Source organism: Carcharhinus amblyrhynchos, chromosome 5, assembly GCF_965287045.1.
Source record: "Carcharhinus amblyrhynchos chromosome 5, sCarAmb.v2.hapA, whole genome shotgun sequence".
Lineage (NCBI taxonomy): Eukaryota > Metazoa > Chordata > Chondrichthyes > Carcharhiniformes > Carcharhinidae > Carcharhinus > Carcharhinus amblyrhynchos.
The window spans coordinates 120,980,331-121,006,306 of NC_137328.1; the positions used below are offsets into that span (position 1 = coordinate 120,980,331).

General features: G+C 48.1%; 1 protein-coding gene across 1 annotated transcript in view; it reads left to right on the forward strand.

Annotated features, from left to right (window-relative positions):
* The window catches only part of LOC145343558 (putative ATP-dependent RNA helicase DDX60), a 130,760-nt gene that overhangs the window by 12,621 nt on the left and 92,163 nt on the right, over nt 1-25,976 (forward strand). The window contains exons 5-11 of the mRNA XM_080189807.1: nt 59-175; nt 4,569-4,733; nt 7,954-8,106; nt 14,861-15,002; nt 19,517-19,672; nt 22,677-22,782; nt 22,860-22,987. Coding sequence (XP_080045933.1) covers nt 59-175; nt 4,569-4,733; nt 7,954-8,106; nt 14,861-15,002; nt 19,517-19,672; nt 22,677-22,782; nt 22,860-22,987 — 967 coding nt within the window. The remainder of the gene's footprint in view (nt 1-58; nt 176-4,568; nt 4,734-7,953; nt 8,107-14,860; nt 15,003-19,516; nt 19,673-22,676; nt 22,783-22,859; nt 22,988-25,976) is intronic.

Here is a 25,976-nt window from a genome sequence, read left to right on the forward strand (position 1 = left end):
GAATGTTTTTTTTTCCTGGTTGTCTCTGAATATTTTGCATTTCTTTCCTTCAATAAAGAACAAGGCAAACTTAAGAAGCATCCAGGTTCATCTGGTGAGCCGAGCGCCCAAATTTTCCGAACACATGTTTCAGAATGAAAACGAAGAAGAACTGGTGAAGAGAATGCAGAGTGAGGTAGGATCACTTTCTCCTTAGCTCCAAGTATCGATGCCGAATGAAACTGGAAAATTAGATCTCTTTGTAAATATAGGCCAGAATTCTCCCACCTTTCACGTCAGCGGGGCTCTCCAGTCCTGCCGGCGGTGCAGCTCCAACACGCGGGTTTCCCCTCAGAGCGGGATGACTCAGAGCGGAAATTCCCATTGACAGCGGCGGGGCTGGAGAACCCCGCTGCTGGCAAACAACACGCCACCTCCCCCTGGCGGGAAACATGTGGCTGGGAGGCCAGAAAATCATGCCCATTGTTTTTCAGGCCCGAATATCTACGGCTGGCGAGAGAGCTTGGCCCACGGGGAATGGGGAGGGGGCATACATCCCCACCAACTCCGCTGCCATTTTATGCTCCAATAAATTAGCACGAGTCGGGATTTCCACTCTGCATCCTGGAGGAAGTTTCCATCTTGGAGGTAATTGGCCCGATAGCAGTCCAGCCCCCTCCAGAAACAGTGCTGCTGTGGCCGGAAGAGGTACCGCACCAAGCCTCCTGAGCCTAAGTCCCGGGAGCCTGGAGAAAGGGTAGGTGTCGGGGGGTGTCTGGGAGGGGAGGGTCGGGAAGGGGCGAGTAAAGTTCTGGCTATTGCGTTTTGTGCTCCCAAAAAGACCATTCAGCTCAGTAGGTCCATAGAACATAAAAATCCTAGAGTGCAGAAGAAGGAGGCCATTCAACCCATTGAGTCCGCTCCAACTCTGCTAATCATTATGCTCCACATGAGTCTCCGCCCACACCGTTTTGTAAAGCATTATCTAGTTCTTCAGAACTTCCCTCTAAATGTGCTATGATGAGCTTTGAGACATGCCAAGATCCTCAAACATGCTACAAATCTTTCTTGATACATAATTTTCTGTGAAACTCTTCAAATCTGGAATATATAAAGCTAGTTTCAGCAATGCTGACCATGGAACAATCGTTGGTAGTAAGCAAAAACCTATCTAGTTCACTGATGTCCTTTAGGGTTGGAAATCTGCCGTCCTTACCCGGTCTGGCCTACATGTGACTCCAGAGCCACAGCAATGTGGTTGACTCTCAACTGCTTTCCGAAATGGCCTGGAAAGCCACTCAGTTCAAGAGCAGCTAGGGATGGACAACAAATGCTGAACTCGGAGGCCATCCGGCCCCTCGAGCCTGCCCCGCCATTCAGTAAGATCATGGATGATCTTTTTGTGGGCTCAGCTCCACTTACCCACCCGCTTGCCCTAACCCTTAATTCCTTCACTGATCAAAAATCTCTCCATCTTTGCCTTAAAAACATTCAATGAGGTAGTCTCAACTGCTTCACTGGGCAGGGATCTCAACTCAATCCTAAATCTGCTTCCCCTTATTTTAAGGCTATGCCCCCTAGTTCTAGTTTCACCTGCCAGTGGAAACAACCTCACTGCTTCTATCTTATCTATGATGTGAAAATGCCAGCACAGTAAGGTGGGCATAGTAAGAAGCCTCAAAATACCAGGTTAAAGTCCAACTTTATTTGGTAGCACGAGCTTTCTTCATCTGCTCTTTCATCAAGTGAGTGGAGGATTGGGTACACAAACAGGGCATATGTAGGCATCGATTCAATTTACAAGATAATGGAATGAGAATCTTAATAGATAATCAAGACTTTATAGGTGCAGACAATGCAAGCGGAGAGAGGGTTAAGTACAGTTTAAAAAGGTGTGAATTGTCTCAAGCCAGGACAGTTAGTGAGATTTTACAATTCCAGGCAAGATGTGGGGGGTTACAGATAGTGTGACGTGAACCCAAGATCCCAGTTGAGGCCATCCTCATGTGTGTGGAACTTGACTATCAGTTTCTGCTCGGTGATTCTGTGTTGTCATCGGCCAGTTGGGATATATCCTAAGACACTTTGGGAGACAAGAGATGAGATTGCGGAGCCTTTAGCTTTGATCTTTGGGTCCTCACTGTCCACGGGGATTGTGCCAGAGAACTGGAAAGTGGCAAATGTTGTTCCTCTCTTCAAGAAAGGAAATAGGAATGACCCTGGTAATTATAGACCAGTTAGTCTTACTTCAGTGGTTGGTAAGTTAATGGAAAGGGTCCTGAGGGATAGGATTTATGACCATTTGGAAAGATGCAGTTTAATCAGGGATAGTCAGCACGGTTTTGTGAGAGGTAAGTCTTGCCTCACAAATTTGATTGAATTCTTTGAGGAGGTAACTAAGTGTGTGGATGAAGGTAGAGCAGTTGATAGTGTATGCATGGATTTTAGTAAGACATTTGATAAAGTTGCCCATGGTAGGATCATGAAGAAAGTAAGGAGGTGTGGGATAGAAGGAAATTTGGCCGATTGGATAAGTAACTAGCTGTCTCATCGAAGACAGAGGCTGGTGGTGGAAGGAAAATTTTCAGACTGGAGGCCAGTTACCAGGGGTGTACCACAGGGACTAGTGCTAGGTCCTCTGCTATTTGTGATTTTTATCAATGACTTGGAAGAAGGGGTTAGAAGTGGGTTAGTAAATTTGCTGATGACACCAAGATTGGAGTAGTGGATGAGGTGGAGGGCTGTTGTTGGCTGCAAAGAGACATCGATAGGATGCAGAGCTGGGCTGAAAAGTGGCAGATGGAGTTTAACCCTGATAAGTGCAAGGTGATTCATTTTGGTAGGACAAACTTGAATGCAGATTACAGGGTCGACAGCAGGGTTCTGAGGAATGGAGAGATCTTGGGGTTCATATCCTCAGATCTCTGAAGGTTGCTACTCAAGTGGATAGAGCCGTGAAGAAGGCTTATAGTGTGTTAGCGTTTAATAACAGGGGGTTTGAGTTTAAGAGCTGTGGGTTTATGCTGCAACTATACCGGACGTTGGTGAGGCCACATTTGGAATATTGTGTTCAGTTCTGGTCACCTCACTATAAGAAGGATGTGGAAGCATTGGAGAGAGTGCAGAGGAGATTTACCAGGATGCTGCCTGGTTTGGAGGGTATGTCTTATGAGGAAAGGTTGAGGGAGCTGGGGCTTTTCTCTTTAGAGTGGAGGAGGATGAGAGGTGACAAAATAGAGGTTTATAAATTGATGAGGGGGTTAGATAGAGTGGATGTGCAGAGACTATTTCCTTGGGTGGATGTAGCTGTTTCAAGGGAGCATAACTATAATGTTCATGGTGGGAGATATAGGAGGGATGTCTGAGGTAGCTTCTTCACTCAGAGTGGTTGGGGTGTGGAATGCACTGCCTGCTGTGATAGTGGAGTCGGACACTTTAGGAACTTTCAAGTGGTTATTGGATAGGCACATGGAGCACACCAGAATTATAGGGAGTGGAATAGCTTGATCTTGGGTTTGGATATAGCTCGGCACAACATTGAGTGCCGAAGGGCCTGTACTGTGCTGTAATGTTCTATGTTTCTATGTTGTCATGTGTCTTGAAGGCTGCCTTGGAGAACGCTTACCCAAAGATCAGAGACTTCTTACTGTGCCTATCTTATCTATTCCCTTCATAATTTTAGGTGTTTCTGTAAGATTCCGCCACTGAGCCAGGACTGTTGCCTAATTAGATCATTGCCCCAAAAGAATATAAAAATGCGTATGGTTGTGGGGGACATGTAGGAGAATGTGATTAGACTGAGCAACTCACGTGAAGAAAGCAGGTTTAATGAGATGAACGGTGTCCCAGTGGTTAGCACTGCTGCCTCTCAGCTCCAGGAACCGGGTTTTATTCTAGCCTAGGCTGACTGCCTGTGCCAAGTCTGCACATTCTCCCCGTGTCTGCGTGGGTTTCCTCCGGGTGCTCCGCTTTCCTCCCTCAGTCCAAAGATGTGTAGGTTAGGTGGATTGTCCATGCTAAATTGCCCTTTAGTGTCCAAAGATTAAAGTTTATTTATTTATCAGTGTCACAAGTAGGCTTATGTTAACGCTGTAATGAAGTTACTGTGAAAATCCCCTAGTTGCCACACTCCGGCGCCTGTTTGGAAACACTGAGGGGGAATTTAGCACGGCCAATGCACCTAACCAGCACGTCTTTCGGACTGTGGGAAGAAATTGGAGGAAACCCACTCAGATACGGGGAGAATGTGCAAACTCCACACAGGCAGTGACCCAAGCCGGGAATTGAACCCGGGTCCCTGCCACCTGTGAGGCAGCAGTGCTAACCCCACTGTGCCACCCCAAAGATGTGTAGGTTAGTTGGATTGGCCATGGTAAATTGCCCCTCAGTGTCTAAAGATGTGCAGTGTAACAGGGAAGGGCGGAGGATTGGGCCTGGGTGGGACGCTCTTTTGGAGAGTTGCCGAATGGCCTCCTTGGCAACGTAGGACTCCTATGATTCTCACGTCCAGTTCTCCAGTGGTCACATTTGCTGGTCTGTTAAATGAAACAGTGGGTCACACTCTCTTCCATATACTCTAACTCTTTCAGATTCACCTCAGCTACTCGAGACTGAAGGCGTTGCGGCCCTCGAGATCAGACATCAGCAGGATCGTCTGCGCTGTGTCCTGCTCTGTGGCTCTGAACCTTCACGCCCGCCAGCTGATGAAGGCAGAAACTGCAGGGCAAAAAGGAGCCAGAACAGAAGGCAAAGAGGTAACACTCCCTTTTGTCACCCCTGGTTGAACAGGATGTGTGCCCCTGGCTGTGGGGAGGTCCCACTCAGCAGTGCAAACCGTAACCCGAGTCCGGAAGCTATGGGTGTGCCGCTGGTTTTGGTGAGGCAAAGCTGTGCTGAGATTTCCATGTAAATGTATCATAGAAACATAAAAACATAGGAAAACTACACCACAATACAGGCCCTTCGGCCCACAAAGTTGTGCCGAACATGTCCCTACCTTAGAGATTACAAGGCTTACCTATAACCCTCTATCTTACTAAGTTCCATGTACTTACCTAAAAGTCTCTTAAAAGACCCTATCGAATCCGCCTCCACCACCACCGTTGCCCATTCCACTCACCCACCACCCTCTGAGTGAAAAACGTACCCCTGACATCTCCTCTGTACCTACTCCCCAGCATCCTAAACCTGTGTCCCCTTGTGGCAGCCACTCCAGCCCTGGGAAAAAGCCTCTGACTACCCACTCGATCTATACCTCTCAACATCTTATACACCTCTATCAGGTCACCCCTCATCCTTCGTCTCTCCAAGGAGAAAAGACTGAGCTCTCCCTCAACCTATCCTCATAAGGCATGCTCCCCAATCCAGGCAACATCCTTGTAAACATCCTCTGTACCTTTTCAATAGCTTCCACATCCCTCCTGCAATGAGGTGACCAAAACTGAGCACAGTACTCCGAGTGGGGTCCGACCAGGGTCCTATATATCAGCATAAACCAGAAGGTCAAATCTGCTGCATGTCAGCAGTGGTTGCCGACGCAATAACATCTCGCGGTATTGCGAAGCATCACCAGAAAAATGAGTCAATTTCCAATGTTGAACTCAGGGCAAACCCATTGACGGTTTTAGTGCATTCCTTTTAACTTTTCAACTGGCTTTGATTGATTGCTGATGGCATAGAAACCTGACTGAAAATCCAGTTGGCCCTCCAGCTTCTTAACAACTGAATTCAAGTTTTAAACCTGGTGTTAAGCCCCCTGTAGATGCTTTGGAGACAGTAAGAAGTCTCACAACACCAGGTTCAATTCCAACCAGTTTATTTGATAGTAATCTCACAAGCTTTCGGAAACGGTGTTCCTTTGTCAGGTGTGTGGAAGGTTCTGATCAGAGTCACACACAGTTTACAGAATACTGAAATAGTATTGGAATACTGTATCAGTATTCAGACACACAACAGTATACAGAATACTGTATCAGTATTCAGACACACAACAGTATACAGAATACTGTATCAGTATTCAGACACACAACAGTATACAGAATACTGTATCAGTATTCAGACACACAACAGTATACAGAATACAGTATCAGTATTCAGACACACAACAGTACACAGAATACAGTATCAGTATTCAGACACACAACAGTATACAGAATACTGTATCAGTATTCAGACACACAACAGTGTACAGAATACTGTATCAGTATTCAGACACACAACAGTATACAGAATACAGTATCAGTATTCAGACACACAACAGTATACAGAATACTGTATCAGTATTCAGACACACAACAGTATACAGAATACTGTATCAGTATTCAGACACACAACAGTATACAGAATACTGTATCAGTATTCAGACACACAACAGTATACAGAATACTGTATATAGAATACAGAATACAGTATTCTGTATACTGTTGTGTGTCTGAATACTGATACAGTATTCCAATACTATTTCAGTATTCCGTAAACTGTGTGTGGCTCTGATCAGAACCTTCCACACACCTCACGAAGGGACACCGTTTCTGAAAGCTTGTGGGTTTACTGTGAAATGAACCTGTGGGACTCTAACTCTGGTGTTGTGAGACTTCTTACTGTGTTTACCCCAGTCCGACGCCCCGCCTCTCTACATGATGCTTTGGAGAGTCAGGGATTGGTGGGGGCAGCTGATGCCCCTGTAGCTAGGCGGACCCACTGGGTGAGCGGCCTACCAAATGGGCACCGCCAAAAACATTTGTTATGAAATCAGGAGGAGGACAGCCGAGGGCCGAGGTCTCGACTCTACACCAACCCATCCCTGCTCCCTTTCTCTTTGTCCGATTCCTCCGACTTTCTGGGAATCATAGAGACTAGAAGCAGAGTAGGCCATTCTGCCCTTCGAGCCTGCTCTGCCATTCATTTTGATCATGGCTGATCATCGAACTCAATATCCTGATCTCCCCCCCACTTCCTCCCATATCCCTTGATCCCTTTAGCCCCTAGAGCGATATCTAATTTCTTCTGGAAAATACGCAACGTTTTGGCCTCACCTACATTCTGTGGTAGTGAATGCCACACATTCACCACCCTCTGGGTGAAGAAATGTCTCCTCGCCTCAGTTCTAAAAGTAACTTGAGTAGTCACCTATCTGGGTGCACTGAGGAAGAATTTAGCACGGCCAATCAACCTAACTCACACATCTTTGGACCGTGGGAGTAAACCGGAGCACCCGGAGGAAACTCAGGCAGACACTGGGAGAACATGCAAACTCCGCTCAGACAGCGACCCCAGGCTGGAATCGAACCCAGGTCCCTAGCGCTGTGAGGCAGCAGTGCTAACCACTGTGCCATCACGCCGCCCAGATGAAGCCTCCCTCAGTCTGAAAGACGAGCTGGTTAGGCACATTGTCCGTGGTAAATTCTCCCCCAGCGTATCCGAACAGGCGCCAGAGTGTGGCGACTAGGGGATTTTCACAGTAACTTCATTGCAGTGTTAATGTAAGCCTACTTATGACATTAGCAAATAAATAAATATTTCCGGTGCCTGTGTCAGCTGTGGATGCTTTGTTTCCTATGGATGGAGAAATGCCTTCGCATTGAAACCATTTCCTGTAAACGGCGAGGTTTGCACTTGAAGTAAAAGTAAACTTTATTTATTCGTCACGAGTAGGCTTACGTTCACACTGCAATGTAGTTACTGTGAAATCTTATAGTCACTACACTCTCGTGTCTATTCAGGTACACTGAAGGACAATTTAACATGGCCAATGCACCTAACCGTTACACCTTCGGACTGTGGGAGGAAAACGGAACACCTGAGGAAACCCACCCAGACACAGGGAGAATGTGCAAACTCCACACAGACAGTGACCCAAGCCGGGAATTGAACCCGTGTCCCTGGTGCTATGAGGAAGCAGTGCTAATCACTGTGCCACCGTGCATTTAAGTCAAGGTTTAAACTTCTGGTTTTGCGTGTGTGTGTTGAAAACAGGATGGACCTCAAGGATTGACCATTCCAGCGGCAGCAGACCTATGCAGAATGTATTGCCTCCATGTGGCCCTTCTCCGGAACTTACCTCTGTCCCAGAGAGCACTCAAACCCAACAGTCAATGGACAGGCCCTGCTCGTAACTTCTTACTGCTGGTGAGTACCGATGACAGTATCTATTGGAGCGAATTGTGGAGCCGTGAAACAGTCCAACTGAGTCCGTGCCAGTCCATTCTCCACACAATCCGCATCCTAACCCGATTCATCCAATCCATTTATGAATGGTTTATTCACATGTTATGGGTGTGACTAGCTAAGTCACTATGGTTGAACGTCCTTGACTGTCCTTGGGCAGGTGCTGGTGAGCTAGGGAGCGCTGTTAGGGAAGGGGTTCCTGTGTTTCGACCCAGCGACATCGAAAGGCACAGCGATATATTTTCAAGTGGCACAGGTTTAAGGTGAGAGGGGAGAGATACAAAAGGGTCCAGTTGGGCAATTTTTTCATACAGAGGGTGGTGAGTGTCTGGAACAAGATGCCAGAGTTGGCAGTACAGGCGGGTACAATTTTGTCTTTTGAAAAGCATTCAGATAGTTATGTGGGTAAAATGGATTTAGAGGGATATGGATCAAATGTGGGCAATTGGCACTAGCTTAATGGTAAAAACTGGACGACATGGACAAGCTAGGCCAAAGGGCCTGTTTCCCATGCTGTCAACCTCTATGTGAGATGGTGAGGGCCTTGGAGGGGAACTTGCAGGTGATGGTATTCCCATGCCGTGGGTAGAACCCTTGCTGGAGTTGAACTTGGAGGGTGACAAGGGCAGATGAGTAAGTGAGATTGTGGTGTACCAGGACCCAGATGACCCTGCCTCTGTTCAAGTCAAGTCCTGGGCAGGTTGGTCAACGATCAGCCTTCACACTCCGCCACCACTTAATTGGCCAATTAGTGACCACTTAAGGCTCTCATCCCACCGTCACCTGTAATACGACAGCCACAAGCCTGACACCATAAGGTGTGAACAAGTAGTTAACCGGTACAGGCTACTTGTCACTGCCAGGGCATCCTGCTGTGGGGGTGGGGTGGGTGGTGGTGGGGGGGGCGGGGGGGGGGGGCGGGGGGGGAAGTCAAATGATCAAAGGCATTCAGATCCTGGAAGTGGACATTGGGAAAGGGAGACCCCTACCGTTGCTGCCAACACCTGATGCAGCACTCTCTCTGCAACTCTCAGCCCTTGATGCCACTCCCAGCAGCGACACCCCCACCACCCACCTTACCCACATCCCTCTCAACAACATTCCTTAGCTGTTGCTTTGGTCTGGGATTGTGATGCCTGTCATTCCGGCTGCAGCCACAGCCTCCGCAGTGGCGCTGATGAGCACAAAAGCTGCTGGCCTCTGATTGGCTGGCAGCTTCCAATAGGCAAGGCTTCCGAGCCCTGGGGTCTTTGTTCCAGAGGAAGGCCCACATGGCTGGCCTCACCAGCTGCCTGTTTCGCTTGTGAGTCAGTCAGCGGGAAGGGAAAAGCATTAGCGCGAGTCTCTTGTCGGTGCTCTAGCAGGCAGGCAGGACAACCGATACCTCAACAAGATTCGGCCCTCAGCTGCCCTCGCCATTAGACCATAAGATATAGGAGCAGAATTAGGCCACTCGGCCCATTGAGTCTGCTCCGCCATTCAATCATGACTGATACTTTTCTCCTTATTAATCAAGAACCTATCTATCTCTGTCTCAAAAACACTCAATGACCTGACCTCCACAACTTTCTATGGCAAAGAGTTCCACAGATTCACCACCCTTTGGCTGAAAAAATTCCTCTTCATCTCTGTTTTAAAGGATCGCCCCTCTAGCCTGAGGTTGTGCCCTCTGGTTCTAGTTTTTCCTTCTAGTGGAAACATCCTCTCCACGTCCACTCTATCTGCAGTATCCTGTAAGTTTCAATAAGATCCCCTCCTCATCCTGCTAAACTCCAATGACTATGGACCCAGAGTCCTCCAACACTCCTCATGCAACAAGCTCTTCATTCCAGAGAATTCTAGAATCTTCTCCTCTTCTTCGCTTCCTCTCTTCTCCTTAAAATCTCATTGGTTCCTTGTGAATTCCACTGTCTCAGCAAAAATATCTTCTCAATTTCCTCATTGAATTTTTTTGTGATTATCTTCTGTTTACCCCATCGAGTACTGAGCTCATGCAAGGAGTGAATCCATCTTCTCTACCTCTACCCCTTCGAACTCCTTCAGCCAGTTCTGCTCTTGAGAGAGGGTGAGAATGGCGAAGACTGGTCTGCCATTCCCAGAGAGATGTGGTGGGTGGTCTGGATTGTTGTTTGGGATGGAGTGGTAGCTGGTGACCCTTCTGTCAAGAGTGACCACAGTGTGTTGCACATTGGAAGTAACAGTGGTTAGCACTGCTGCCTCATCAACAGTGACCTGAGGGCCGAGATTCAATTCTGGCCTCGGGTTGCTGTCTGTGTGGAGATTGCACATTCCCCCCATGTCTGCACGGGTTTCCTCCAGGTGCTCCGGTTTCCTCCCACAGTCCAAAGATGTAAGGGTTAGGTGGATTGGCCATGCTAAATTGCCCCTTAGCATCCCAATGATGTGTAGGTTAGGGGGATTAGTAGGGTAAATACGTGGCTGATGGGAATAGGGCCTGGGTAGGATTGTTGTCAGTGCAGGCTCAGTGGGCCGAATGGTCTCCTTCTGGCCATCCTTTCATCCTAAAAGACTGTCCAGAGTCAGCAGTGCAAACTTTTGCAGGTGCAATCCCGGTGTAACTATCATGAACAGTCAGATGCATTTCCACCAGGTCAGAGGCTAGAGATACTCCGGCAAGTAACTCATCTCCTGACTCCCCAAAGCCTGTCCACCATCTACAAGACACAAGTCAGGAGTGTGATGGAGGTTTTTCACACAGAGGGCAGTGGGGGTATGGAATGCTCTGCCAAGCAAGGTGGTGGAGGCAGGTATGCTGGAGTTGTTTAAGAGTAACTTAGACAGGCACATGAGTGGGTTGGAGATGGAGGGATATTGGAGATTGTTTTAAATGCGGGTCATTAGCATTGGGACGTCCCTGGTAATGTATAAGGATGTGGAATGATACTAATGTTTTTCTCTTTTAATTCACAGGTTTTAAGTCGGTCCGCCTTGTTGTCCAATGAGGGGCATACACGTGATGGGTCGTACTAGGGCTGCTCTTGGTTGTTTCGAGAATAGCCTAGTACTTCATGTCGTTAGTGTGTGCTTAAACTGGACCAGATGCTGGGCAACACGACAGCTCAGTGACTATCACTGATTGCTGTGCAGACATATGGATTAGGGCCAGTGCCTGTGGGAGTTTGCGCATTCTCCCCGTGCTTGCGTGGGTTTTCTCCGGGTGCTCTGGTTTCCTCCCACATCCCAAAGATGTGCTATTAGGCTGATTGGAGGTAATAAATTGTCCCTAAATTAGTTTTCCCTCAATGTGGAATGCCATAAGCATAGATAAGGGTCATGGGTGGAGAGGGGGACTGGTAATGTTAAAATGGTGGCGCGGGCTCATTGGGCCGAAGGGCCTGTTTCCCGGGCTGTTTTTGTTCTTTGTTCTTTATACTCCCCACTTGCCTGGATGGGTGCAGCTCCAAGTACACTCAAGAAACTTGGCACCATCCAGTACAAAGCAACCCGCTTGATTGGCACCCCATCTACAAACATCCACTCCCTCCACCACCGACGCTCAGTAGCAGCAGTGTGTATCATCTACAAGGTGCACTGCAACAATTCAAAGATCCTTAGACAACACCTTCCAAACCTGTGACCTCTACCACCTAAAAGGGCAAGGTTAGAAGATACATGGGAACACCACCATCTACAAATTCTCCACCAAGCCACTCATCATCCTGACTTGTAAATATATTGCAGTTCCTTCACTGTCACTGGGTCAAGATCCTGAAACTCCCTCCCAAACAACACTGTGGGTGTACCTACACCATGTTGACTGCAGTAGTTCAAGAAGAAGTCTCACAACACCAGGTTAAAGTCCAACAGGTTTATTTGGGATCACAAGCTTTTGGAACACTACTCCTTCATCAGATAGTGAAGAGTTGTGTTCACAAACACGGCATATATAGACAAAGGCTCAATTGCAAGATAATGGTTGGGCTTTGAGTCTGTACAGGTAATCAAGTCTCTACAGACACAGATAGGGTGAGTGGAGAGAGGGATAATCAGAGGTTAAAGAGGTGTGAATTGTCTCCAGCCAGGACAGTTAGTAGGATTTTGCAAACCCAGGCCAAATGGCGAGGGTTACATGTAGAGTAACATGAACCCAAGATCCCAGTTGAGGCCGTCCTCATTCTCCAAGGCGGCACGGTAGCACAGTGGTTAGCACTGCTGCTTCACAGCACCAGGGACCTGGGTTCAATTCCTGGCTTGGGTCACTGTCTGTGTGGAGTTTATACGTTCTCCCCGTGGGTTTCCTCCCATATCCTGAAAGATGAGCTGGTTAGGGGTGCATTGATCCAAAGAGGCGCCTAACTGTGACTAGGGGAATTTCACAGTAGCTTCATTGCAGTGTTAATGTAAGCCTCACTCACGACTAATAAGCAAGTAAACTTAGAGATAAAACTGGGATCTTAGGTTCATGTCACATTACATGTAACCCTCACCATTTGGCCTGGGCTTGCAAAATCCTGCTAACTGTCCTGCCTTGAGACAACTCTTTAACCTGTGATTATCTCTCGCTCTACTCACATTATCTGTACTTGTAGAGACTCGATTACCTGTAAAAACTCGCATTCCAACCATTAACTTGCAATTAAGTCTCTGTCTATGTATGTCATGTTTGTGAACACACCTCTCCACTCACCTGACGAGGGAGTAGCGTTCTGAAAGCTCGGTGATTCCAAATAAACCTGTTGGACTTTAATCTGGTGTTGCGAGACTTCTTATTGTGCCCACCCCAGGCCAACGCCAGCGTCTCCACATCACGGTTCAAGAAGGCAGCTCACCACTACCTTCTCAAGAGCAATCAGGAACATCAATGCCAGCTACAATCACAACTCACGGATTGTTTTTTTGGCCTTTTTGTCAATGATTGCCAACACTGGCATTTATTCAGCCAGTAGAGAACCAGGTCAGGTTGTCGGTCATCTGGATACCTAAAAACGTGAAGCTTTCCACCATTTCTACTTCCTCCCGTTGATATAGACAGGGGCATGTTCTCCTTTACGCCTCCTGAAGTCAATGACAATCTCCTTCATTTTGTTGGCTTTGAGGGAGAAGTTACATCATCACGTCAGCTGATCACATCATTTTATCTGTCACTATAACAGATCCAATGTTATCATTGATAACATTCTAACAATACATAGATTCTTGATTCCAGATATTTTGTATTGAATTCAAATTCCATTACCTCCCATGGTGGGATTCGAACCCGGGCCTCCGATGAACTGAATTTCTGGATTAGCAGTCTAACGATAATACCACTAGGCCATCGCCTTCCCTTTGTCCAGGACCATTTCCAGGCCTTGACCTCATTCTCCTGGGCAATGTATCCACTGCTGTAATCTTCTGGGAGGTCTCCTCCCAGCTGGCTACACCCAAATCGTCTATAGAGTCAAAGGGAGCCATGCCGCCTTGGAAGGACAGAGGCCCCACTGGCAGCGGTGGGCACTGCCACAGCAGGGAGGGGAAACCATTGGGGGCACTGCCATTTTGAGCAAAGCTCAGGAGGTTTGAATATTTTTCTGAGATGCCCTGTAGCCTACCCCCCACCCTTAGATCAATGAGGGGGTGGAGGGGGGTGGGGCAGGTATGCATGAGAACAGGGGAGGCGATGGCCTAGTGATATTAATCGCTAGACTATTAATCCAGAATCTCAGCTAATGTTCTGAGGACCCATGTTCGAATCCCACCACAATAGAATTTGAGTTCAATGAAAATATCTGGATTTAAGATTCTAATGATGACCATGGAACCATTGTCGATTGTCAGAGAAACCCATCAAGTTCATGAATTGGGGAAGGAAATCGGCCATCTTTACCTGGCCTTGTCTACACGTGACTCCAGAGCCACAGCAATGTGGTTTATTCTAAGCTTCTAACGATGAACATGGAACCTCTGTCAATTGTCGGAAAAAACCCACGACCAGCTAGTGATGCCCATGTCCCATGAATGACTAAAACAAAATTCTTCCCTATGAGGGCTATTTAATTAGTCCCATTAACTACGCTGAAATCAGAAAGACGTGCTGGTTAATTGCATTGATCCATAGTGTGGCAACTCGGGGATTTTCACACTAACCAATAGGTTGAGGGAGCTAGGTCTTTTCTCCCTAGAGAGATGAAGGATGAGAGGCGACCTGATAGAGGTTTATAAGATGTTGAGAGGCATAGATAGGGTGGATTCTCAGAGGCTGTTTCCCGGGGCTGAAATGGTTGCTACGGGAGGACACAGATTTAAGGTGCTGGGGAACAAATACAGAGGAGATGTCAGGGGTAAGTTTTTCACTCAGAGGGTGGTGAGTGAGTGGAATCGGCTGCCATCGGTGGTGGTAGAGGCGAACTCGCTGGGGTCTTTTTAAGAGACTTCTGGATGAGTACATGGGATTTCATGAGATTGAGAGTTATAGATAGAACTGGTAGGTATGGATATGATCGGCGCAACTTGTGGGCTGAAGGGCCTGTTTGTGCTGTAGTGTTCTAAGTTCTAACTTTATAGTTAATGTAAGCCTTACTTGTGACTAATAAATAAACTTTACTTTTACTTTACTTCCTGGTTTTTCCCACTCTCCCTGAAAATATTTACCTTCCAGTTATTTATTGAATTTCCTTAGGAATTTTACGATTGAACCCCAAGCCAACGCTTCTCCGGATAATACACCCCGGATCACAACTAATTGGAAATCACTTTTTTTTCCCCCCCTTTCTAGAGAAGAATGGCGGAGTATCTTTTTCTGAAAAAGCTGCCTGTCACTGGCTGGGATCTTGACCTGACGTATTTGACTGATCTGAGTGACAACCACCTGCTGATGATTGTCGCTACGATGTGCGCTGAAGTGCCAGCTTGTGCAGGTAAATTCCTGAAGCGCTGGAGACAGCATCTCCCCTACCGCCACCTCCCAGCGGGGGTGGGGTTGGAATTGTAGGTTATTATCAACGCATAAAGAAGGTTTTCCTCACTCTCCTCTCCCCTGCGTTTCTTGCCTGAAACCTTAAAGCTGTGACCGCCTCCTTCCCCACCCCCCCCCCCCCACCACCACCCCCCCCCACCACCACCCCCACCACCACCACCCCCCACCACCACCACCCCCCACCACCACCACCCCCCCCCACCCCCCCCCACCCCACCCCCCCACCCCCACCCCACCCCACCCCCCCACCCCCACCCCCACCCCACCCCCACCCCCCCACCCCCCCACCCCACCCCCCCACCCCCCCACCCCACCCCCACCCCCCCCACCCCACCCCCACCCCCCCCACCCCCACCCCCCCCACCCCCAGCCCCCCCACCCCCACCCCCCCCACCCCCACCCCCCCCACCCCACCCCCACCCCCCCCACCCCACCCCCCCCCACCCCCCCCACCCCACCCCACCCCACCCCACCCCCCCCACCCCCCCCACCCCACCCCCCCCACCCCCCCCACCCCACCCCACCACACCCCCACCCCCCCCACCCCACCCTACCCCCCCCCCCCACCCCCGACCCCCTGACGTTGTAGAATCAAAAAGTGTGGCACGGTGGCACGGTGGTCAGCGCCGCTGCCTCACAGCGCCAGGACTCAGGTTCGAATCCCGGCTTGGGTCACCGTCTGTGCAGAGTCTGCACGTTCTCCCCGCGTCTGAACAGAGAACGAAATACAGCACAGGAACAGGCCCGTCAAGCCTGTACCGATCACATTGAACTATCTAATCAATTGCTTATATCCCATCTACTCCCCGTCTGTTCATGCGTCCACCCAGATAAATCTGAAATGCCACTGCCATATCTGCCTCAATCACCTCATTTGGCAGTGCATTCCAAGCCCCCGCCATCCACTGTAAAAAACCTCCCCCCTCACGTCTCCACTGAACCTTCCCCTCCCGTCACCCTTACCTTGAACTTGTGCCTCCTTGTAATTGTCCTTTCTGCCCTGGGAAAAAGCTTCCCAATGTTCACCCGATCTATACTTCTCAATATTATAGACTTTTACCCGGTGGCCCCTCAGCCTCTGTCTTTCCAGGAAGAACAACCCCAGTTTATTCAATCTCTCCTCATAGCTCATACCCTCCACTCCCGGGCAACACCCTGGTAAACCTTTTCTGTACTCTCTCCAAAGCCTCCACCTCCTTCCGTGGTGACCAGAATTGGACACAGTATTCCAAATGTGGCCTAACCAATGTTTTATATAACTATAACATAGTTTGTTAGCTTTTATACTGGATGCCCCATCCAATGAAGCCCGATTCTTGACCACCTTTTTCACCTGTGCTGCCACTTATAAGGATCTGTGGGCCTGTATTCCCAGATCTCTGTGTGTGTCTATGCCCCTGATGGTTCTGCCATTTATTTTATATCTCCTACCTGAATTGGATCTACAAAAATGCATCCCTTTGCATTTGTCCGGATTAAATTCCATCTGCCATTTCTCCGCCCAAGTTTTCCAGCCTATCCTATATCCTGCTGTACTCTCTGACAATCTTCATCACTATCAGCAACTCCACCAATCTTAGTATCATCCACAAACTTGCTAATCAGACCAGCTATGTTTTCTTCCAAGACATTTATGTATATTACCACGCGCGTGTGTGTTTCCTCCGGATGCTCCGGTTTCCTCCCACAGTCTGAAAGACGTGCTGGTTAGGGTGCATTGGCCGTGCTAAGTTCTCCCTCAGTGTACCCGAACAGGCACCGGAGCGTGGCGACTCAGGGATTTTCACAGTAACTTCATTGCAGTGTGAATGTAAGCCTACTTGTGACTAATAAATAAATAAACTTTAAAAGCTCATGGGAACACCTTCTCCTCATTTAACCCAGCTGCAATGCTGTGAACCTCCATCCCATCTCTCCTCAACTTCCTTTCCACCAAAGGCCCAGCTTCCCCAACCTAACACTCCAGCTCTTCACTAAGCCTCCCCTGCTCACCGTGATGGCTGGAGCATCAGGACAAGATACTCCCCTACTCTAGGCAATGGCCTAGTGAATCATAGAATAGAATCGTAGAATCCCTACAGTGCAGGAGGAGGCCATTCAGCCCATTGAGTCTGCACCAACTACAATCCCACCCAGGCATTATCCCATAACCCCACATATTTACCCCTCTAACCTATGCATCCCAAGACACTAAGGGGCAACTTAGCACGGCCAATGCCTGACCTGCACATCTTTGGACTGTGGTACTATCATTGGGCTATTAATCCAGAAACTCTGACAAAGGGTCACCCAGACTCGAAACATTGGCTCTATTCTCTCGCCACAGATGCTGTCAGATCTGCTGAGATTTTCCAGCATTTTCTACTTCTGTATTAATCCAGAAACTCAACTAATGTTTTGGGGACCCGGGTTCGAATCCCGCCACGGCAGATGGTGGAGTTTGAATTCTATAAAAAATATCTAGAATTAAGAATCTACTGATGACCATGAAACCATTGTCGGAAAAACCTGTCTGGTTCACTAATGTCCTTTAAGAAAGAGTTCCAGCACCCGCGATATTTTGCTCTTATTCCGGGATGAGTTGTCTGAAGTCGTGGTGGGTGCATTCGAGTGTGGCGACTAGGGGATTTTCACAGTAACTTCATTGCAGTGTTAATGCAAGTCTGCTTGTGATACTAATAAATAAATCTAAACTGAAAGGGCACTGCAACATTTCTCTGTCGGTCAGTGAGCTGAGTGTAGGGAGGTGAGTTTTGTACTGGGCTACACACCCTGTAAGAATGCCTGGCAGATAATCAGGAAACTGGAGCATTGAAGACGGGCTGTGAGAGGTGTTGTTGTTCATCCATCGTCATCAACGAGGACCTTGACACCATTAGCCACTTTGAGGCTGGTTGTGGTGTGTCTGAAGATGACTGATCAGGCCAATTCGGACACGGAATGTCTTGGCACATATTGGACAGACTTGTGTAGACACTGTAGTTGTTGTGCTGGTGGCTCTGGGCTTGCGCAGCTCACGCTTAAGTTGTGCTTCAGCAATACACCTTGCTTCGTGAGCTTGGCAGCCTTTGTAGATGAGGCAGTGCCAGGTAGGGTGGTTTTGTGCCAGCATTTCCCAGGTGGTCGTGTCAATGTCAGGCGACTCCAGGGAGGCTTTGAGTGTGTCTTTGAAACGTTTCTTCTGCCCTCCATGTGACTGTCTTCCAGCAGAGAGTTCCCCAAAAAGGAGCTGCTTGGGTATGCGCTCGTCTGACATACGGATGACGTGACCTGCCCACCAGGTCTGTGCTCTCATCAGCAGTGTGTGGACTGATGGTAGACTTGCTCTAGAGAGAACTTCAGTGTCTGGTACTTTGTCTTGCCATCTGATGTGTAATATTCTGTGAAGACAAGTCATGTGGAAATGATTGAGCTGTCTTGCATGCCTTTGATACACAGTCCATGTTTCACAGGCATACAGGAGGGTAGTGAGTGCCACAGCGCTGTAGACGTTCAGTTTTGTTGCTGGACTGAGTCCTTGACGTTCCCATACAGTGGAGCGCAGTCTATCAAAAGCAGAACTTGCCTTTGCTATTCTGCAGTTAACTTCTGCATCAATAGTCACTGCTTGGGAGAGGGTGCTGCCAAGATAAGTGAACTGGTCCACTGGCTGTAGTTTCTGCCCTTTGATTGTGATTATGGGTTCTGTGTACGGTGCATGAGGAGCAGGCTGGTGCATGACTTCGGTTTTTTTAATGGTGAGTCCAAAGTTGTCACAAGCCGTGGAAAATTTGTCCATACTGACTTGCATCTCTGGCTCTGAGCCAGTATACAGGGCACAGTCATCGGCAAAGAAGAAATCTCTCAGAACAGTCTCTTTCACTTTGGTAATAGCTTGAAGTCTCCTCAGGTTGAAGATCTTCCCATCCACTCTGTACTTGAGGCTGGTTCCAGCAACACTGTCCTGGAAGGCATCATTCAGCATGGCAGTAAACATCATGCTGAACAGTGTGGGTGCGAGCACACAGCCCTGTTTGACGGCATTGGTGACTGGGAATGCCTCAGAGGGTTCTCCGCCATCCAGTACTCTGGCCATCATGGAACTGGCGTACCATCTGAATGAATTCAGATCTGAATTCAGTCCGAAAGACATGCTGGTTAGGTGCGTTGGTTAAATTCTCCCTCAGTGTACCCAAACAGGTGCCGGAGTGTGGTGACTAGGGGATTTTCACAGTGACTTCATTGCAGTGTTAACGTAAGCCTGCTTGTGACCCTAATAAATAAACGTAAACTGAAAGGCCACACTGCAACATTTCTCTGTCTGGGATGTTGGTCAGTGAGCTGAGTGTAGGGAGGTGAGTTTTGTATCAGGCTACACCCTGGCAGATAATCAGGAAACTGGAGCATTGAAGACAGGCTATGAGAGTGTAAGCTTGTAAATTTGTGATGCCAAGAATATCTACTTTTCCTTGACAGAATCAGAACACCGCTTAGGCAGGAAGATCGGAGGTGAATACAGACACATCTGGGAAACAGTCGCAAAGATATCTCCTGACATTGATGTGGGACCTGCTTTCCCCGTGATGTGTACCCCTGGGATTGTCCTACCACCAGCCTCCGATGCAGAGCCAGGTATATTAAACAGCAGAGCGTCTCACTCTATGTTGCTTAGCTCTATATTAAGAACTGCCACCCCCCCCCACCCCCCAAAACCTTCCTCTTCCTCCCCGGCTCATCTTCCTCATCACCTCCCCAATCCCCCAACTTCAATGATCATAAGGAGCCAAGGAAACCCAAGTTGAGAATAGGCCATTCAGCCCATCAAACCTTCTCCATCCATAGGCAATTCCTCAAACAACAACTTTTCCCTTAACATTGCACAATTCCCCAAGGTGCCTCAGAAGGGCATCATCAAACAAAATACCAGAAATCGCTGAAGTTATGCCCATCATGAAAGAGTGAGCTAGACTGGGAAAGCTGAGGGATGATGTGAACAAAGTCTTCAGACTAACAGAAAGATCTAATCATATGGGCGTAGGAGAGATGTTTCCATGACATCAAAGTTGGAGGCTGAATTCCGGCCTTGGGTGACCGTCCGTATGGAGTCTGCGCATTCTCCCTGTGTCTGTGTGGGTTTCCTCTTGGTGCTCCTGTTTCCTCCCATGCTCCAAAAGATGTGCGGGTTAGGTGGATTGGATGTGCTAAATTGCCTCTGAGTGGAGAATTGCCAGGATACATATGTGGGGATAGGGCCTTGGTGGGATTGCGGTCTGTACAGACACGATGGGCTGAATGGCCTCCTTCTGCACTGTCAGGATTCCGTGAATGCGATTGGCTTATTCAGCTGGAAACCAGGTAGAGCGAGTTCTGTAGTGGAATGAATTCTGAAGCTTAGGCCCAAGGCAGCTGAGGGGTGTGACCACTAATGGCAGGATGATGACCATGAGGACTGTGTGCAAGGAGCCAGAATGAGAGGATTGCAGATATCCCAGTGGGTTGTGGAGCTAGATGAGAAGAGAGAGGAACTGAGGGGGCAGAACCATGAAAACTAGAATTGAAGCTTTGCCAGACTGGGATCCAATGTGCTTTGGGGACGACGGGTGAACAGGATTTGGCACGAGTTAGGATCTTCAGCCGTCAACAACTGTTGTCCCCCCATCTTCAGAAGCTACCTTCAACATCTGGGGTGGGGTGTGTGGGGCAGGGGCATTCAGAAATTAATTGATAATAAATTTGGAGAAGGTTAATGTGTGTCAAATGAATGACTAAGTTGCCAGTTCACGCGATTGGTAACTAGAATTGTATCAGAAAGAAGATGGCTACGACTCCAAAGATGTGTGAATTAGATTGACTGGCCATGGAAAATTGCCCCTTAATGTCAGGGGGACTAACAAGGTAGATATATGGGGCTATGGGCAGTGCAGACTCGATGGGCCAAATGGTCTCCTTCTGCACTGTAGGGATGATTGAAATACCCTCAGAGGCTGGTGTCCCTTCACCAAATTTGTTTTATTTATACATTCTATTCCACTCCTAGAGTGCTCTGGTACACAGCCAGAAGTGCCAGTGGACCTGACACTCCCATTTTTATACAGGGGTGAGGCTCCCTAACTGGGCAGGCAACTATGACCTCAATCAAGGAGCTCATACTCCGGGAGGCCAACCTCATGGTTCTCGTTGAAGTCGTTACAACTGCAAAACAGATCGATTCTGTGCACCCTTATTGAGAACATATCGCAATCTCTGTTAGAGCAGATCCAACTGCGTAACTTAAAATACATGCATTCAATCATGCCCTTTGGAATTCTCCACTCATGTCTCCTACCTGGTCATTTCCCACACAGTTTGACCATGTTCTCAGTACCTCCTGTCCGTTCCCCATCCCTGTTCCCGTGTATTTAGTGTCCCTCCCCTCTTATCCTTTTCTTGTTACTGTAATGTTTTCAGCCCGTGAGCTGCAGTAGCTTAAATAATTGTGGTCCTTCCAACACAGATTATTTAAACCCTCACTAACTCATTCTTGGAATGAGAGGGTTGTCCTAGCAAGAGAGACTAAATAGTCTGGGTCTGCATTCCTAGAAGATTAGAAGAGAGTGAGGGGTGACCTTATTCAAATACAGAGGGTCCAATTTTATGGCCTTACTCGCTGTGGATCCGGAAAATCCCACCCGGGGCCAAGGGATATTTCCACGGTCTTCCTCTTCCCGCTCCGATTCTTGTCATTGGTGGGATGGTAAAACGTGCCCTATAGGTTCCCGAGGGGGCTCGACAAGGCAAACAGGTCCCCGAGGGGGCTCGACAAGGTAACTAGGTCCCCGAGGGGGCTCGACAAGGGTCTTCAGCAAGGGGACAGAGCTACAAGATAAATGGCCGGTCATTTAAAACTGAGGTGCGTAGAAATTTCTTCTCGCAGAGGGTGGTGAATATTTGGAACTCTTTAGCCCAACGGGTAGTGGAGACTGGATCATTAGATGCATCTAGAGTGGGAGGTGGATAAATATTTGATCGTTTGAGGAATAGAGGGCTAGGGGGAAATGGCACAGAGAAGGAGTTGACATAGATCAGCCATGGTCATATTGAACAGTGGGGCAGGCTCGAAGGGCCTTTTGGACCACTCCGACTCCCATTTCTTGAGTTATTATGTGTACAGTGAGATCAGGATGACAATAAGACTTCGAGCTTGTGATTGTTGTTGATACAGGCTCGATGGGCTGAGTGGCCTCCTTCTGCACTGGAGGAATTGTACGATAAGCCCTTTGGTGGCACGATGGCACAGCGGGTTAGCACTACTGCCTCACACTGCCAGGACCTGGGTTCAATTCCGACCTGGGGGGGTCACTGTCTGTGCAAACTCCGCACATTCTCCCCGTGTCTGCGTGGGTTTCCTTCGGGTGCTCCGATTTCCTCCCACAGTCCAAAGGTGTGTGAGTTGGGCTATGCTAAATTAACCCTTAATGTCAGGGGGACTGGCTGGGATAAACGCATGGGAATAAGGGGATAGGCCCTGAGTGGGACTGTCGTCGGTGCAGGCCTGATGGGCTGAATGGCCTCCTTCTGCACATTCTATGATTCTAAGTCGGGGCTATGAGGAGCAGGTCACAAAACTGAACTCCATCTCTGGATTTCTCTCATACAGATACATCCTCGCAGAGAATACCAACCATTGGTTTGATACCAATCACGTCACCCTTAGCTGAAGAGTTTGTTGGGGATCTGTTGGAGCAGTTGCCACATCTCGGCAGGTACAGAGAATACTGGCTGACAACATTGAGCCTCAGGCTTTGGCCCTTACTAACCAGGCTTGTTTCTTTGCCCTCAGTGAGGACCCTGCAGTTGAATCACTCTTGAAGTGGAAAACGTTTGATGAGGTCTTACACTGGCATTCCAGAAAACCGCTTGTAGAAAGCCAGTATGGGATAATGAACGACATGAGAATAACTACAAAAGGTAAAATAGACTGATTTATTTGTTTGTGTAGGTATATAATATGTACTGTATGGAAATATGTATTTTGAATACATTTCATAGAATGTGCTGCCCAGCAGTAGGACCATTGAGTCCAACCAGACCATGCTGGTACTTATACCCCACTTGCCCCTCCTACATTTACTAATCTAACTCCACTATTATAGCCCTCAGTTCCTATTTTCCCCCCCAAGGCTTGTCTAGCTCCTCTTTAAACAGCAGTATCGAACTTCTGTCACGTCTCAGTTGTATAGAACTTTAGTTAGGCCATGCTTAGGCTTCAAATTTTTAAGTGGCCAGATCACCAGCAACCAGTTCTGGTCTCCCCCCCATGCCAACACTATAGATAAGAAAGCCCACCAATGCCTCATCTTTCTCAGAAGACTAAGGAAATTTGACATCTCAGCTACGACTCTCACCAACCTCTACAGATGCACCATAGAAAGCATTCTTTCTGGTTGTATCACAGCTCGGTATGGGCTCCTGCTCTGCCCAAGACCGCAAGGAACTACAAAAGGGCGTGAATGTAGCCCAATCCATCACGTAAACCAGCCTACCATCCCATTGACTCTGTCTACACTTCCCGCTGCCTTGGCAAAGCAGCCAGCATAATTAAGGATCCCACGCACACTGGACATTCTCTCTTCCACTTTCTTCCGTTGGGAAAAATATACAGAAGTCGGAGGTCACGTACCAACTGACTCAAGAACAGCTTCTTCCCTGCTGCCATCAAACTTTTGAATGGACCTACCTCGCATTAAGTTGATCTTTCTCTACACCCTAGCTATGACTGTAACATTACATTCTGCACTCTCTCATTTTCTTCTCTGTGAATGATATGCTTTGTTTGTACAGCAAGACAGACGCATGAAAAAGTACTTTTCACTGAACATTAATACATGCGACAATGACAAATCAAATCTTTTGGAATACTGCAAACAGTTCTGGTCGCCACGCTACCAGAAGGATTAATGGCTTTGCAGAAGGTTTACCAGGATATTGCCCGGTTTGGACAATGTTAGCTATGAGGAAAGATTGGATGAGCTTAGAACATAGAACACTACAGCACAAACAGGCCCTGTGGCCTACAAGTTGTGCCAATCATATCCATACCTACCAGGCCTATCTATAACTCTCAATCCCATTAAATCCCATGTACTCATCCAGAAGTCTCTTAAAAGACCCCAACGAGTTGGCCTCCATCACCACTGATGGCAGCCGATTCCACTCACTCACCACCCTCTGAGTGAAAAACTTAGCCCTGACATCTCCTCTGTACTTGCTCCCCAGCACCTTAAGCCTGTGTCCTCTCGTAGCGACCATTTCAGCCCTGGGAAACAGCCTCCGAGAATCCACCCTATCTATACCTCTCAACATCTTATAAACCTCTATCAGGTCATCTCTCAACCTTCGTCTCTCCAGGGAGAAGAGTCCCAGCTCCCTCAACCTATCCTCATAAGGCATGCCTCCCAATCCAGGCAACATCCTTGTAAATCTCCTCTGCACCCTCTCAATAGCTTCCACATCCTTCCTGTAATGAAGAGACCAGGACTGAGCTCCCTCAACCTATCACAGCTTCGTATGGCTCCTGCTCAACTTGGTTTGTTTTCAATTGAAGATCGGAGTTTGAGGGGCGACCTAATAGAGGTTCACAAAAATTACGAGGGGGCTGGATAGAATGGGTAGTCGGATTCTTTTTCCCAGGGTAGAAATGCCAGTTACTCAGAGACGGTAGGTTTAAAGTAAAAGGGGGAAAGTTTAAAGGAGATGTGAGAGGCATGTTTTTTTACCCAGAGGGTAGGGAGTGCCTGGAATGTACTGCTTGAAGAGGTGGTAGAAGCACATACAATAGCCAGGTCTAAGAGGCATCTTGACAAATACATGAATAGACAGGGAGGGGTTCGGACCACGTAGAAGTTTAGAAATATTCCAGCACAGGCTTAGTGGGCCACCACTCAGAGGGTGGTGAGTGAGTGGAATCGACTGCCATCGGTGGTGGTAGAGGTGAACTCGCTGGGGTCTTTTAAAAGACTTCTGGATGAGTACATGGGATCTAATGGGATTGGGAGTTACAGATAGCTCTATGGCCTGGTAGGTACGGATGTGATCGGTGTAACTTGTGGGTCGAAGGGCCTGTTTGTGCTGTAGTGTTCTATGTTCTATAAGGCCTGATTCTGGGCTGCAACGTTCTTTGATGCGTCTATAATATTCACTTCAACCACTCCATGTTATTGAGTTCCATGTTCTTCCAGCTGTTTGGGTAAAGATATTTATTTTAAGTTCCCTATTGGATTTTGTGGCGATGATCCTACATTGATGGCTTTTAGAAACACAAGGTAGTAGCAGGAGGAGGCCATTCAGCCCTGCTCCGCTATTCAATAGGATCATGGTTGATCCTCTAACTCCCACGCACTCCACATATTCCTCGACGCCTTTCGAGTCGAGAAGCCTAATTCTTTCTCAAAGATGACTTGGGCCAGAATTTTAGCAGCCCGCCTGCTACAGGAATCGGAGTGGGTGGGTTTGCTGACCTCGGGTGGGATATTATGGTTTCAGGACAAGCGAGGCCATAAAATCCCAACCCAATGGACTCCACAACCTTCCGTGGTGGTAAAACACTCTTCTTCACAAGAGGAAGCATTTGCTTCCCCCCCCCACCACACACTCCAGAGGAAATATCCTCAATTTATCCACTCTTATCAAAAACCTTCCAGTGCTTTCAATACTTCTCAGAGTTAAGGTTTATTTATTAGTCACAAGTAAGGCTTACATTAACACTGCAATGAAGCTATTGTGAAATTCTCCTAGGCGCCACATTCTGGTGCCTGTTTGGGTCAATGCACCCTAACCAGCACGTCTTTCAGACTGTGGGAGGAAACCCACGCAGACACGGGGAGAACATGCAGACTCCACACAGGCAGTGAGGTCACCCCTCAGCTTTCTCTTTTCAAGGGAGGAGACTTTCAGCCTA